Source organism: Agelaius tricolor, unplaced genomic scaffold (assembly GCF_023055355.1).
Source record: "Agelaius tricolor isolate 1412-34295 unplaced genomic scaffold, bAgeTri1.0.p SCAF_28, whole genome shotgun sequence".
NCBI lineage: Eukaryota > Metazoa > Chordata > Aves > Passeriformes > Icteridae > Agelaius > Agelaius tricolor.
Window position 1 is genome coordinate 6,206,460 of NW_027269288.1, and position 14,252 is coordinate 6,220,711.

The following is a 14,252-nucleotide window of genomic DNA, read 5'->3' on the forward strand; positions in this document are numbered from 1 at the left end:
CTGCCCCACGGAGCTGAGCTACTCTTCCATGGGGATCCTGGAATTCCAGAATGATTTTGGGATTCTAAACCCCATCCAGTGCCACTCCTGCCATGGGCAGGGACACCTTCCACTATCCCAGGTGGCTCCAACCTGGCCTTGGACGTTCCCAGGGATGGGGCAGCCTGTGCCAGAGCCCTCCCCAGCACTCCAGGACACGGAGATGGAGATTTTGGGAGGATCAGCAGCTCCTGATGTGCACAGACTCACCCCATGCCTGCCTCACTCAAGGGTGGAGCTGGATGTCCCTGGACACAGAGGACATGGGATTCTACCCTACAGACACAACAGTGGAGTGGAAAAGATCCCTGCTGTGAAACACACACACCCCATTTCCAGATGTGCTCCAGCTGGGGTTTTTATTCGGTCTCTAAAAATAAATCGATATTATTTTTGGAAAAAGCAGGGATACATTTATGAAACACTCTCTCTTGCTGAATGTTTATGGATTCCATGTCCACCTCCGAATTTCCTACTGCTAAATCTCCAACAAGAATAAAGATATTTCAAATAATGGGCCTTTATTAGGATTAAGCAAGGCAGAGAGCAAAATTTTTAAACCATAGCATTTCCAGACTCTGAAAGTATTTCGTTTTCCTTTTTTTTTTCCCAAAACCCCCCAAATAACTCTAGAAAACAAGAAGTTATTTGAACATCAGCAAGAACAATCACACGGAGATTTATCAAGAACAATCTGTACAGAGAGTCAAACACGGATTTCCAGCACCAAGGAATTTGCTCTCAGATGTTCAGCACTCCAGCAAAATGCAACATCCAAACCTGCCAATATCCCAATATTCCTGCTATTCCACGAGATTTTCATGAGTGGTTTTGTCCAGCTTAGAGCAGGAGCTCCCTTCTCATCCTTGATGATGCCAGGGGTTTTCTCTCCCTGCCTGTCCTCACTAGCTCCTAAAAAACCCTTTTTTTGTGTGTCCCACAGGGAATACCTGGCACAGGGAACACCTGGCACAGTGGGCACCAGGATAATCCATGTTCCCAGCCTGGCTGTCCCTGCCAGGAGCAGCTCCAGACATTTACAAGCAAATCAAGGCAAGGAACGACCTGGCCTCCTCCACATCCATTTATTTGGGTGTTCAGGAAGCCTTTGAAAAGTTCCCTGTGACAGGTCCTGGCCCTAACCATGAGCTATGTGGATGCAGGGTTAGGAATGGGGAGGGATAAAGAGCTTGTTAAAAAAAAATAGGAACCAGAGGGGTACAGGGAAGGAGCAGGGAGTGCAAAGGGATGAGGGAGATGTCCGGCGTTATTTGTGGTCCCAGAGGGGTCAGTGCTGGGAGCTCTGCTGGTTTTAATCTAAATTAATGGCCCAGGCAGAGGAACCAGCTGAAATTCAGGGAGAGGGGTGAACAGCAAGGGAGGGGAAGAACAAAACTCCAAGGCAGCGGTGTTTGCTCTGCAAACAGCCCGACAAAGCCTCTCCCTTATCAGCTGAAAGGGCTGAAAACATCCCAAGTGGGAGGGAGGCACAGGGCTGGAGCTGTGGAGCTCGGGCAGGAAATCCTGGGAGCTGCAGGAGCTTGGGTACCTGGGACAAAGCAGAGCCTGGGAATGTGGGGAGCATTTCCTGAGTCACTCTCATGAAGTTTTGCACTGATCAGTGTGAGCTGGAGAGGCAGAATTGCAGGGAAAAGCAAAAAAGCCCGCACAGATAGCAACTCTCCCTCTGAGTGACTCCTCAGCCTCAAGTGCATTTATAGCAGGGAGAGCTCAGGCTGCGTTTTGAATACCAGAAAATGAGAAATATTTTCAATATTTATTGGACTATGTGCAATTTAAATGACATGGTAGATGTCAGCTGTGGCTCTGGGTTCCAGCTTAATGCAGATAACAGGACACAAAGCCTCCAAGGGCCTTTTTATTCTGAATTCTGAAATACGTAGTCCAGAATTTCAGGTTTGGTGCAGGAAAAAAAAAAAAAGAGTGAAAAGAAACATGTTGAATTTCACTGTAGGGCACAGGGGCTTGCAGTGTTTTCAAATAATTTGATTTTTAGGGAGTGTATCACCAGGTATTTCTCACTCTTCAGAAAACATGTTGCATTTTCTCTTTATAAAAAGAATTTGCCTCGTTATTGCTCATGTGCTATTAATTCATACTTTATGCATAATTAGGCTTCTTAAATAGAAGTTTGAGTGATTTCATAGCCCCCCCAAAAAAACTCCAAAAAATTTAATCAGTGTCCACAAGGAATCAAACCCAAACCACCTTATTTTCTAGCCTGTTCTCTTTAAGAACAGAGTAATTAATATTTGGATTGATACTGAAATTATTATATATAAAAATATTTTTATGTAGGGTAAAAAAAAAATTAAACAATCAAAAACAAAGTTGCAAAGGAGACAACAGTAAAACACTGAGAAATCAGCAACCTCCTTGTACCTGCCTGAAGTCAGCACTTAAAAACCAAGCTCTCAAAACAAGCCTGGCTGCCAAAGCTGCAAATCTCAGCTCTCTGAGAGGAAAAGCAAATCAATGATAATTAAAGCTCGTCTGTGAACGCAGCCCCGGCTCTCCGGAGTGCTGTTAGAATGCAACATTGTCCAGGAGTCAGACCTCTAAAAAACCCACACAGGCTATTTTCTGGGAGAAGACCAGATCAAATAAATCTTTATTTTCCTAACCTTTGTTAAGTTGCAAGTCTCCTTTTTTGGAAGAAAACTGAACTAAGGATCTCGGAATAATCAGGAACGAGAGTTGCAGTGGACAGGGAATGCACGGGCATATCAAATAACACAACCCCAAACACCACAGCAGGGGTATAATCCAAAATATATGTCTGCTTTGGGGGGTGGTGGTGTATTTTTAATTTACCTAATGTCTACACTAAAAATGCTGGATGGAAAATAAACGTGATTCTCAGTGTAGCAGGGATTACAATGTGGGAGAGTCAATTCTTAGGTTAAACTGAGCATAAAAATGTGATGTATTTGACCACATGGCCTTTTGCTGCTCATAAATTTGTGTTTCTCTTTATTTAATAACTGCTCCATTTGCTTTGTTGTGAACTTATGGCTGTGTATGAAACGCTGCAATATCAGCTACCCAAAACGAAATGGAATTGTTACCATTGTTTGACAACCTGCAAAACACTCCCTCACATCATGGCAAACACAAGGCTTGATTTGCAGCAAGCTCTCAATTCATCATTCCTTCAGGTCTGCTCATTTCTGGACTTCATTCTAACAAAAAAAGGCATTTTTTTCCTCGATTTTTTTAAAACTGCTTGCAACTCGGTGGGAGAAAATGCTGGGGGGGAAGATTTCCATGAGAAATAGTTATTTATATAGCTAGGCACACATATTAAATGTATTTTCTTGTGAGTTTTATTCAGATTTAAAGCCCTGACTTGGGCAGGAGCCACAGAACACACTGGGCTGGGACACTGTCCCTGTGCACACTAAAGCATCAAAATCACATCACCTTGTCCCCAGCTAACAGAAAATAGCTCAGCCTTCCACCTTAAACACTCACAAACGTGTGAGACTCTGTGTGGATTCCCCCCCCTCCCAGCTCTCCCTTTTAAACTCCATGATTTAAGCTCGGAAACTACCAAAATTCAGTTTTAAGGCAGGTAAATCAGCACGTTTTTGCATGTTGCATTTTCTCTTTATAAAAAGAATTTGCCTTGTGTATGTTACGTATAAAATAGGAATTAATAGCACACTGCTCATGTGTTATTAATTCCTACTTTATACATAATTAGACTTCTTAAGTAGAAGCTTGAGTGACTTCATAGACATCCAAAAAAACAAAAAAATCAAAAAAATTTAATCCGTGACCATCAGGAATCAAACTGAAGCCTTTGTCTTTTTGATCCCCTACTCCAGGCACCTCTGATGTGCATTAAGAAAAGAAAAAAAAAAGAAAACCCAGCCAGCCCCAGCAGTGAAGGTCCTGGCAAGCCCTTCAAACCAGCCTGAATTTCAGAGCCATTCAGCACCTTCAGCTGTCCTTGAGATGAATGGTTAACGTGAGTGTGAAACAACACTGCAAATCAGAGCCCTCATTTGCCAGCATACATCTAAATATAAGTTAAGTGTCTATCTTCGAGCTGCCAAGCCTGATTATTTTTGGCTGGTACACATAATATACAACCCTATGAATCACTCTGTGTAATGCTCCAGGCCTGTGGTATTCTGCTGGCACAGCTTTGTAGAGGAGGGGGGGAAATACCAGAGTGGTGAGTGAGGAGTGTTTGGGAAAGGGTTTTTTTTTTTTTTAATGGGGGACAACATCACCTGTAAGGCTGCTCCCCAGTGTGTGTCCGCAGGTGCCTCGTCAGGTTGGCCGAGCGTGGGAAGATCTTGCCACAGTACCTGGAGAGGGAGAGCCAAAGGAAACCATCAGGAGAACTGAAGGAAACCATCAGGAGAACTGAAGGAAACCATCAGAAGAACCAAAAGAAACCATCAGGAGAACCAAAAGAAACCATCAGGAGAACCGAAGGAAACCATCAGGAGAACCAAAAGAAACCATCAGGAGAACTGAAGGAAACCATCAGGAGAACCAAAAGAAACCATCAGGAGAACCGAAGGAAACCATCAGGAGAACCAAAAGAAACCATCAGGAGAACCGAAGGAAACCATCAGGAGAACCAAAAGAAACCATCAGGAGAACTGAAGGAAACCATCAGGAGAACCAAAAGAAACCATCAGGAGAACTGAAAGAAACCATCAGGAGAACTGAAGGAAACCATCAGGAGAACCAAAGGAAACCATCAGGAGAACCGGAGGAAACGATCAGGAGAACCGTCGCAGGCATCTTTTTATGAAAAATCCTTTCCTTAGGATTTTTCCTCCTGAGAAGCTGAGAGGCCTCAGGAACAAAATGTAAACAATGGTTAACTGCTGCTGTGGAATGCAGCAGGTGGATCTGTGATTGGCCCATGTTGGATGTTTCTAATCGATGGCCAATCACAGTCCAGCTGGCTCAGACAGAGAGTCCGAGCCACAAGCCTTTGTTATCATTCTTGGCTATTCTATTCTTAGCCAGCCTTCTGATGAAATCCTTTCTTCTATTCTTTTAGTATAGTTTTAATGTAATATATATCATAAAATAATAAACCAAGCCTTCTGAAACATGGAGTCAGATCCTCGTCTCTTCCCTCATCTAAGAACCCCTGTGAACACGGTCACAGAGAACCAAAGGAAACCATCAGGAGAGCCCAAGGATGCTGTGGGGAAATGGATTTGTAGGGAATTCTCCAAACCTGACAGAAGGCTCACCTCTGTGTGCAAACCTTGAGATAAGAAATGCTGACTTAGAAATGCCATGGGATGGGGCAGGCGTTGCTGAGAGAGAAATGGAGCTAGAGACAAATTTCAAAGGATGGCTTTGCAAATAAGACTGGATATTTTGGGGAAATAGAACTGTGAAAGATGCCACAGCACCACCTGCACCCCTCATTCTGACACCACTCCCAAAATCCCTTTGTGCGCTCCCATCATGAGCTCATCCCTGATGGGGAGGACAAATCTCCTACCCCAGGGTCACAGGATTACAGAGCACCAGGAGCAGCTGAGGGAGCTGGGAGGGCTCAGCCTGGAGAAAAGGGAGCTCAGGAAGAACATTCTGACTCCTACAACTCCCTGACAGGAGGGTGCAGCCAGGTGGGGTCGGGCTCTGCTCCCACGGAACGGGGGGACAGGACAATAGGAAACAGCCTCAAGTTGCACCAGAGGAGGTTTAGATTGGGTACTTGGGAATTTTTTTTTCACAGAAAGGCTTGTCAGACAGTTGGAATGGGATACCCAGGGAGGTGGTGGAATCACTATCCCTGGAAGTGTTCAAAGGAAGTGTGGACAAGGCACTTGAAGGCAGGGTTTAACTACAGCATTCCTGCATCAGGGAACAGAGGGTTTAATCACTGCCTGGGCAGATTGGCACTTGAGATGTTTCTGCATCTCCTTTATAGCCCTGTTGATGTGCTCATCAAACAGAATCTGCTCTTTCATCCTTGGAATTCACAGAATTTTCTCTGGATAAAGGCTGCAGCACCATGGGTTAGGAGGCTGACAGCTGCTTGGAGCAAGGAAATGCAGCCATAGGAAATTAATAAAGGAGGGAATTGTGTTCCCCCATAAATCCAGTTCATAGTAAAATCAAAAAGGTATAAATAAAAACACTAATTGGGAAATAACAACTCCTTTTGTAGGAGGAAACCATGACAGACTTTGCTTATTTCAGAGACCTTCAGCTGTCCTGAAGATGAACAGTTAATGTGAGTGTTCCCCAGCAATGAAAATCCAAATGTTAACTTGTGAGTGTACATCTAAAATTTAAGTTTAGTCCCTTTCGTAAGTAAAAACCTCAAATTTCTAAATAACCAACTGAAATCTGAGCCCGCAGCTCTTGTGGCAAAGTTGAACATAAGAGCTACATCAACCAAAGTTTGTACCCACTTTCTGCACCCAAAAAAGTCCCCTCAGCAGGAGCCACCATGAGAACTTTGAGGTAAAACTGCCACAGCAGATGGAGGTTTATTATTAAATACCCTTTATCTGCTCCAATTTGGAGCTGGATGGGTACGTGACGAGTTCTGTGGATAGAACAGTTTGAAAATTCGTTTCCTGCATGCCATTTTTTTTTTAAATCCAATCGTTTTTCCATAGCTGAGGTTGGCTATAGCCGGGACTGGCATTGGGAACGGCGGCGCTCGCCGCCGCACGCCAGAGACTTGGCCTGGGGAGCTGGGTTTGCTTGAGAATCTCCAGATCTGCTCCCAAGGTTATTAAAAATTACAAAGCAAACAGAAGATGCTGATTTCCTACCAGACAAAACAAGCTATTTCAGAGGGAATTAGTCATCCCAGCTCTGCTCTAACTCCACCGCTCCTGGCGGAGATGTCAGCGCGGAGCTGCTCCGCTCCCTGCTGGTGCCCAGCGCAGCTGCCCAGCTGGGCTGGCACATCCTGGGCTACTCCAACACCCTGGGATGTTTCCATGCCCTGGGGGTCAGTGTGGATGCCGTGGGGTGCCCAGCTCACCTGCAGGTGTAGCGCTCCTTGCCCTTGCGCAGGATGGGGTCGGAGAGCGTTGGCGGCGGCGATCGGAAGTTGAAGGGGTGGTGGGGAAGGGGCTGCAGGGACGAGCCAGAGTCTGCCTTCATGGCTGCAAAGCTCTCCAGTTTCTCTGTCATCGTCTCGATGGCTGACATCTGCAAGGACAAGGTGATAGCTCCTGTCAGAAAAATCCCCAGGAAGGGCAAGGTCTGGTGCACAAAACACTGGTTTTGGTTGGGCAATGCCTCCTGCTGGTGTTGGCTCTCTTGGAAGTTGGAGGCACAGTGGGAAATGGAGCCACTGGATCCAGCCAGGAAAGACTGGAGTAGTGTATTGGTCATGGAGAAAGCAGGAAAGGCACAACTGGCAAAGCCAGGCATTTAGGTCCCAGAAATGAGCACTTGTTCACTTTCTGCAGTGTGTATGTGATCACTTTCAGCACTTCGGATCAAAAATTATCTCAGAACACACCTAAGACATCCATTTTCTATCAGGAGTTCAACTGAATTTTTTACCAGGAAAGCTCTGAAACCATGGTCAGATGCCTGAGGTAGAACTCAGTACCCAAGTCCAAACCAAAAAGTCTTGGGATGTCTTATTTCTCCTACAACATTCTGGGGGTTCAGAAGGACAGGGCAGTGAGGGGTGGGTGGGCAGGCAGGGACACAAGCCCAGGAGAGGGGGAACAGGCAAGTTTTGGGCCTGAAGCAGAAGAATCCTGGCCAGAGTGGAGAGGGAGGGATGTGTGATGGCTGCTCAGGGAGCTGAGAGAGGAGAGGAGAGGTGGAAGGGGTGAAGAGGGAGCAGCTGGGAAGAGGAGGAGTTGGGATCAGGCTCAGGATGGAGTGGATCCACAGGGAGTTTGCTGGTGAAGAGGCCAACACTTTAATTATGGGTAGGAAAGGTTCAGCAGCTCCTAAAGATGATGGAAGGATGGGTGGGAGGTTGCTGGGTTTCCTGGAGTGAAAGGGAGCTCCAGCCAAACCCCTGGATGTGAGCAGTGGCTGGGTGAGTTCTGGGCAACACCTACACACCCCTTTGGGGTGGGAGCAGCTGGCATGCAGGCCTGGAGCTCGGGCACCAAGCAGAATGTCCCTGGATGCTTGATCAGATTTGGTTTGTGTGACTTGGCCTTGTTCTCACAGACACGAGATTCAACGCCACGCCAGAAAGAGGGAGAAAGGGAAAACCCTGGAGATACAAGAGAAGGAGAAAGCAGAAAAGGAAAGAGTGAACCTGGGCTATGTGGAAAAAAGGAAAAAATGAATCTGCACAAAAATCCTGCCTAAAGAACAGCACTTTTACTTTCGTTACAGCGCAGCAGGAAATCCAAGTCCGAGAGAGCAGCGCGGCTCAGAGGACGACGCCGGCTCCTCCGACGTCCAGCTTCGTGCACTCCTGAGAGCACTTTGGAGATACCAGGGGCAGAAGAGGGGGCTAAAACAAACAAGGCAGCAATAAAGCTGCCTCCTGGCTGCGCTGACATCAGTGGGACAGGCGGAGGCAGCCGGGGCGGCAGCGAGGAGCGGAAGGCAGTAGGAAGCCATACATCACCCCGAGATGCTCGATTGTACAGGAAGGGCTGACCTTTTGCACGTTTACACTTTATTAAACTGGGCTTTAAAAGGACTGGGGAGGGGGGGGCAGAGGGGGAAGAGAGCCAAGATATTGTTTAAAAATATATGGCTATGAAAAAAAAAAGTTGTCTTAATCACCCCCGAAGACATTGTGAGGGCTGACAAGCATTCATAAGCTGTAAAAAAAGAGGAGTAGTAACCCCCATTTCTCGATAATAGATCCACAGCCCCTTAGCTGGAGGCTCCCAGCCCATGATAAATAGTAAGTAATACTTAGCACCAGCCACTTGAAAAGGTTACTTGATCATTTACAGCACCAGCTCTGCCCCAGCTGCCAGTCATGCAACAAAACCATCACGTTAAAAAGCTCTCCGGACCTTTCAGAGCCGAGCTCTCAGCCCTTCACCAAGGTACCTGGAGCTCTCCTTTGTTGTGCCCTGTTCTTTAGGCACTTAGTCAGAGATATTTGCTGGCTTGAGAGCCGTAGGCTGGTTTTAAAATTCTAAACACTGGCCACAGCCTCTCCAGTGGCAAAGGCACTTTGCTATTTAGGGAACAACTGCCTGGTTATAATAAAACAGAAAGGGGGAAGAAAAGAAACTTAACAGGTGAGGAAAGGCTTTCCATTAAGTTATCAAAAAGTTACACTGGTTATTTATGTTGTCCAGAGTTTCATTTGGAATAGACAATGTAGGAAAACTACCAGGGAGCAAAGGAACTTCTGCCAACGGCTGGCTAAGAAACAAGAGCTGCCTGAAATTCATTTTGAGAGAGGAAACATCTCCTGAACGCTTTTATCACATCTTCTGGCTTCATCACATCCTGGTGAGGGCACTCTGAGAGAGCTGGGGATTAGTCACAGAGGAAAAGGCTGAGACCAGACTCATGTTTGGAGTGAGAAAAGCCTGGGTAGAACGTGACTGTGACTGACCAGGCACAGGAACGTTGGTCCTAATGAAGAAAGCAGAAGCAGGAACCCTGAAAATGTGATTTCTTAGGAAAAGATCCAGGATCCAGAATTCTTAGCAATGCTGGATCCAGGGAATGGTCACGGCCTCAAGGCTGCCAGAGCTCTCAGACACAGGGTGGGATTGTTGGGGTGTCCTGTGCAGGACACAGGTTGGACTGGATGATCCTTCCAGCTCAGGACATTAATACTGGGGATTCTGTGATAATACTGGAAGGGGATCTGGTGGTAAAAATCTCCCATATTCTGGAACAAATGCCTCGTGTTCCTTTGCTGTGTCTGAAATACCTGATTGACTGCAGCATGGGAACGGCGCCTCTCCAGATCGAGCGATCGGAACACAGCGCCCGCCTTATTAAAAATCATTATTAAAAATCAGTTATCAGGAAGCTTTGGGCTGGAGTGATTGTGGATTTGAGGCTATTCTGTGTGATAAGCAGCTAGAGATAACCAGACCTTGCAGATCTTTTCACTGCCATGGGAAGAGGACGTGGTCAGGGTTTCAGGAACAATGTTAACAACCTTCCACCCAGAGCTTGCTCCTGCTTGGGGTCTGAATGTTTCTCATCGTCTCCTTGGGTTGCTTTGCCATGCTGGCTCCTCCCTGCTATCAGATTCTTTACAGGCAGATATCCCCACTATTCTAAGCCACACAAACACAGGATGTTCCTGGCCAGCCTGTCACCATTATCCAGGCTGGATGAAGGAAAAATCAGGGGAAGTTATTAACCAAACTCTGAGGCTGGTGCGAAACAATGCGGGAACTAAGTTTAGCTGTGAAAGCAACCAGGACCCAGATTCCACAAACCTGCAGGTTATTTATCTAAGGTGGGAAACATTATCAGGGGAGAACAATGCTTGTGAATATAAAGGAGAGCACAATGAGGAGCAGGGAGCTGGGATCCCAGCCTGGGCACAGCAGGAGGGATGGGGATAGCTGGGCACTGTCACACACACAGCTGAACCCACTGCCCGGCACTGCCACACTCCCCTCATGGTGTGGGAAATTCAGGAAGGTGAAAAATGCCACTGCCTTGGGGCTGGGCAGCCCTTCTCCACCTTCTACCACTGCAAATGGCCTCCCCAGGTGTTCCCAAAGGAAAAAACACACAGGCATCGTGGGCTGTGGAGTTTGGCAGAGCCTACGAGCTGCCCAGACCTCATCCCTGGGTTTCTGGCAATGCAAAGGAAGCAGCAAGGCACAGCTGCCATCATCCTCAAACTGGGAATTAAATGTATCTGGAAAGAACTAGTGGAGAACAGTGGAGTTTCCAGTCAGGCCCTAGGGTGAGGAGGAGCCTGATCCCAGTGCTCCCAGTGCTCCCAGTGCTCCCAGTGTGCAGCAGCTCCACCCCAGCATTCCATCAACAGCGTCGCTGCTTTTACCTGGGGGTGAAAAAGCAGCGGGGAGGGTCGCAGGTACTTCTCCTTGAGGGCACCCACGGGGTCTGTCACCTTCCGCTTCTCCACCCTGCTGGACAACAACACAGAGGGTTACATACCCCACAGGCAGCCCCACACAGCCACGCTGGGCTGAAATTGCACACAGGGTTATTCTCTGACTCACACAAATGTCTTACACCCCCTCCTCCTGGACACTACAGATTCTGATGCACAATTGCCCTGCAATTGTGCAGAGAGGGCAGAAAGCGCTGGAAATAACATGAGCACCAATCCCCTCCTTTGGGCAGTAATTTTTTTAGCCTTCAGGCTGATGACTAAGAAAAAATTTTGCTCCTGCTCTGCTGCAGTGGTTTGTAAACCTCTGCTGTTGTGAAAGGTCATGGAAAACCTTGCATTTAGAGCAAAACTGTCTGAGCAGGAGAAGCTCTAGGGTCCACAGCAGGCAGCCCCCGCATGGAAAAAAAAAAATGTCTTTGAGAGTTTGCATTTATCTGAAGAGTTAACACTGGGCCAGACTCTGCAGCCCCAAGCGTGCTGAAATCATTAGGTGTTTCATATTTGTTTCCTCCCTCACAGCTGAGACATAATTTGCATTGAGTTTCTTTGGCAAGCCCATGTGAACAACGATTTAAAAAGTGAGGGACTGGTGGGAGAATTCTGAAGTGGCTCAGAAACCTGAGTTCTTCTGATATCACCTTGGCCCACTCAGATATTTCATGTTTAAGCATCTGAGATGCAGAAATGACCCTAAAGTGAGGCTCCTATTTTTGAAAATATTGGCTTTGCTTCCACAAAATATTCTACTTGCAGGGAAATGGAGGTGTGGAATCACAAAAAAGACAAACTGAGATGTTCTCTAAGGAAAAAAAAAAGTGTTGAGGAAGTAACTCCAACAAACACAGCTGCATCTTTAAACGGTTGGAATTGAGTCCATCCAGCTAAACCAGCAAAAATCCAAGAGTAAGAGTGATTTTAACTACATTAGTCTAGCATAAATTGAGAGCAAATTATTTTTGCTGCATTTCAGCTGATTGGTGTGTGGATCAAATTACCAAAGAGTTTAAAGAAGAGCCCTGCCGAGTGCAGTCAGCGAACTGTGCTTAATCTGCATTTAATTCTTCTTGGGTAGAGGGAAAAGAGAAGAGCAGGATTGGAAACACAGCCAGAATTAGGGGGCTTTGGAAGGTACGTGCTTTTATGGGTCTGAGTTGCCAGAAAAACCAAAGAATAAGTAAAAAGTTACTCCCTGAGCCCCTCTAACCAGCCCAGCTTTGCTCTCCACAAAGGAACATCCCTGATCCCAGCAGAGCCATCTGGGGAGAGCCCTGCCTGCTCCGTGTGCGTAAAACCCGGGGAACTGACAGCATTTCCCCAGCTCTGCCATCTCCCAGCATCAGGAATGGAAACACAAGGTCCAAACGTCCCCGTCAGAGCCGAATTCCGCAGCGCCTGGAGGATTAAGCCGAAGGTTTCAGCCCAGTGCCTGAGAACGTCACCCCCACGGGCTGAGCTAAAAACTGCCCCCATTTCAGACTGTCTGGCCGCATTAAATTATATCACCAGGAGAAAATGTCAAGGATTTAAGTGGCCTTTGGGAGGAAAAAAAACGAAGGAGCCAAATGATGTGAGAGAGTCTGATAAAGGGAAGTTTAGAAACAAAATATTTCCATATTTTTCAAGCTGGGACTTGGAAGCTGGGCTGTTTCGCTCATTACATCAGAAGTCTGATTCGCAAGCAACGCCACCGCTGACTTTCTATTTTAACACATGACTAAAACTATGTGCATCCCATGGAATGCAACAAACGATGCCCCCATCCTTCACTTCCATCTGTCTTCTGGGCCTTTACGGTTTTCCCGAGGCCGCTGTTTTAATTGGCAGCGGCTTTTCCAAGCCGTGTTATTTCAGCATTCCTGCTGAGAATGCCCAGAGGTGGCAGGACCCTACAAGGATTCTTTTGCCTTTCTATCCCATTTATTGATATTTTTTTCCCCCCCTCCCCAGGAGTACTTTTCACGAACACTGTTCACACCATGCCTGATTTCTCCAGGAGGAGATGGCCACGGTGGGTGCCAGGCAGGACACGGCACCTCCAGAGCTGGGAGGTGTCCCCATCCCCTACAGCATGGTGTGGGCATGTCGCCCCCGTGAGCTGGCAGAGCCAGAGACACTCATTTAGCCAGCAGTGAGGGCTCACTAATCCTCATCCCAGCCGACAGCTCCTTGGCCTGGCCAGACACTGACATCACTTTTTCCCACCGTTATCAGCCCTGCGGCAGCGGCCGGTGGTGACATCTGGGCTGTCGTGGTGCTCGCAGCCCTCTGAGCGCCCATCCCGCCCTCACACCATGGTGGCTCTGAGGTTTTCCAGCGCCAGGGACAAGGCAGATCCTGCAGGGGAACAGCCAGTAACCTTCCAGCAGGCTGGGCACAGCAAGGACCACCAGGCATTCAGCACAGGGAATGCAAGGACAAAGCATTCACCTCCACAAACGGAATCCAGGAGTGCTCCAGGACAAGCACACGTATCCAGATGGATGCTGTGAAGCATTTAGACATGGTAATGGCTAATTTAGATGTGTTAATGTCTAAATCAAACTAGTTCAGGACATGCCTTTTCACTGGGCTTTGCTAAAATTAAACATGCCATGTCCACCTTATCCAAAGGCAATGCCAGGATGGGTAACACACAAATTTACTGTTACCCTCACCACAAAGTTATAATAGTTTTCCTTTGGGAACAGGTTTTATAAAAACCTCTCAAGCAACAAGAGGCAAAAGTCTTCCCTTTTTGCTTCCTCCTGAACTGATTCCTTCTGGAAGTTGAGCTGACATTTGGATAACTTCACCCCGCCTGCTCTACACACGCCTTCCATGTTCAGCTCATTCTGACGTAACACATCAGGCCCTCCTCAGAACCATCTGTTCAAGTGACACCAGAAAGGCCTTGTTATCTCCCAAGAAAGATAAATCTGTGAGAAATCTATCTGGGAGAGATCTGGGTAGTAACACGCTACCATGTGTTTACACAGTACTTGTTACTCCAAGAGTAACATGTTTCGGCAGGTTGGGTCTGCACCAGCAGCTCCTCTGAACGGGAAAAAAACCCAAGAAAAGGCATTAGAAAGGAAAAGGGAGGGAGGGAGAAAGAAAGGTGAACTGGCTCACAAAAGGCCCTCGAGACAGTCAGTGGGAGAACTGCATTTCCAGGCTCCCAGGGCTCCTGACTCATTCCCAAGCC

The 14,252-nt window shown here is 47.1% G+C and overlaps 1 protein-coding gene across 3 annotated transcripts in view; it reads right to left on the reverse strand.

Annotated features, from left to right (window-relative positions):
- The window catches only part of PRDM16 (PR/SET domain 16), a 308,987-nt gene that overhangs the window by 11,749 nt on the left and 282,986 nt on the right, over positions 1 to 14,252 (reverse strand). For 2 of the 3 annotated variants that reach the window (XM_071448935.1, XM_071448933.1), the window contains exons 10-12: positions 10,994 to 11,081; positions 7,049 to 7,218; positions 4,302 to 4,379 (exon numbers count right to left, since the gene is read on the reverse strand). In XM_071448935.1, coding sequence (XP_071305036.1) covers positions 4,302 to 4,379; positions 7,049 to 7,218; positions 10,994 to 11,081 — 336 coding nt within the window. The remainder of the gene's footprint in view (positions 1 to 4,301; positions 4,380 to 7,048; positions 7,219 to 10,993; positions 11,082 to 14,252) is intronic. The other variant, XM_071448934.1, reaches the window with a different exon arrangement.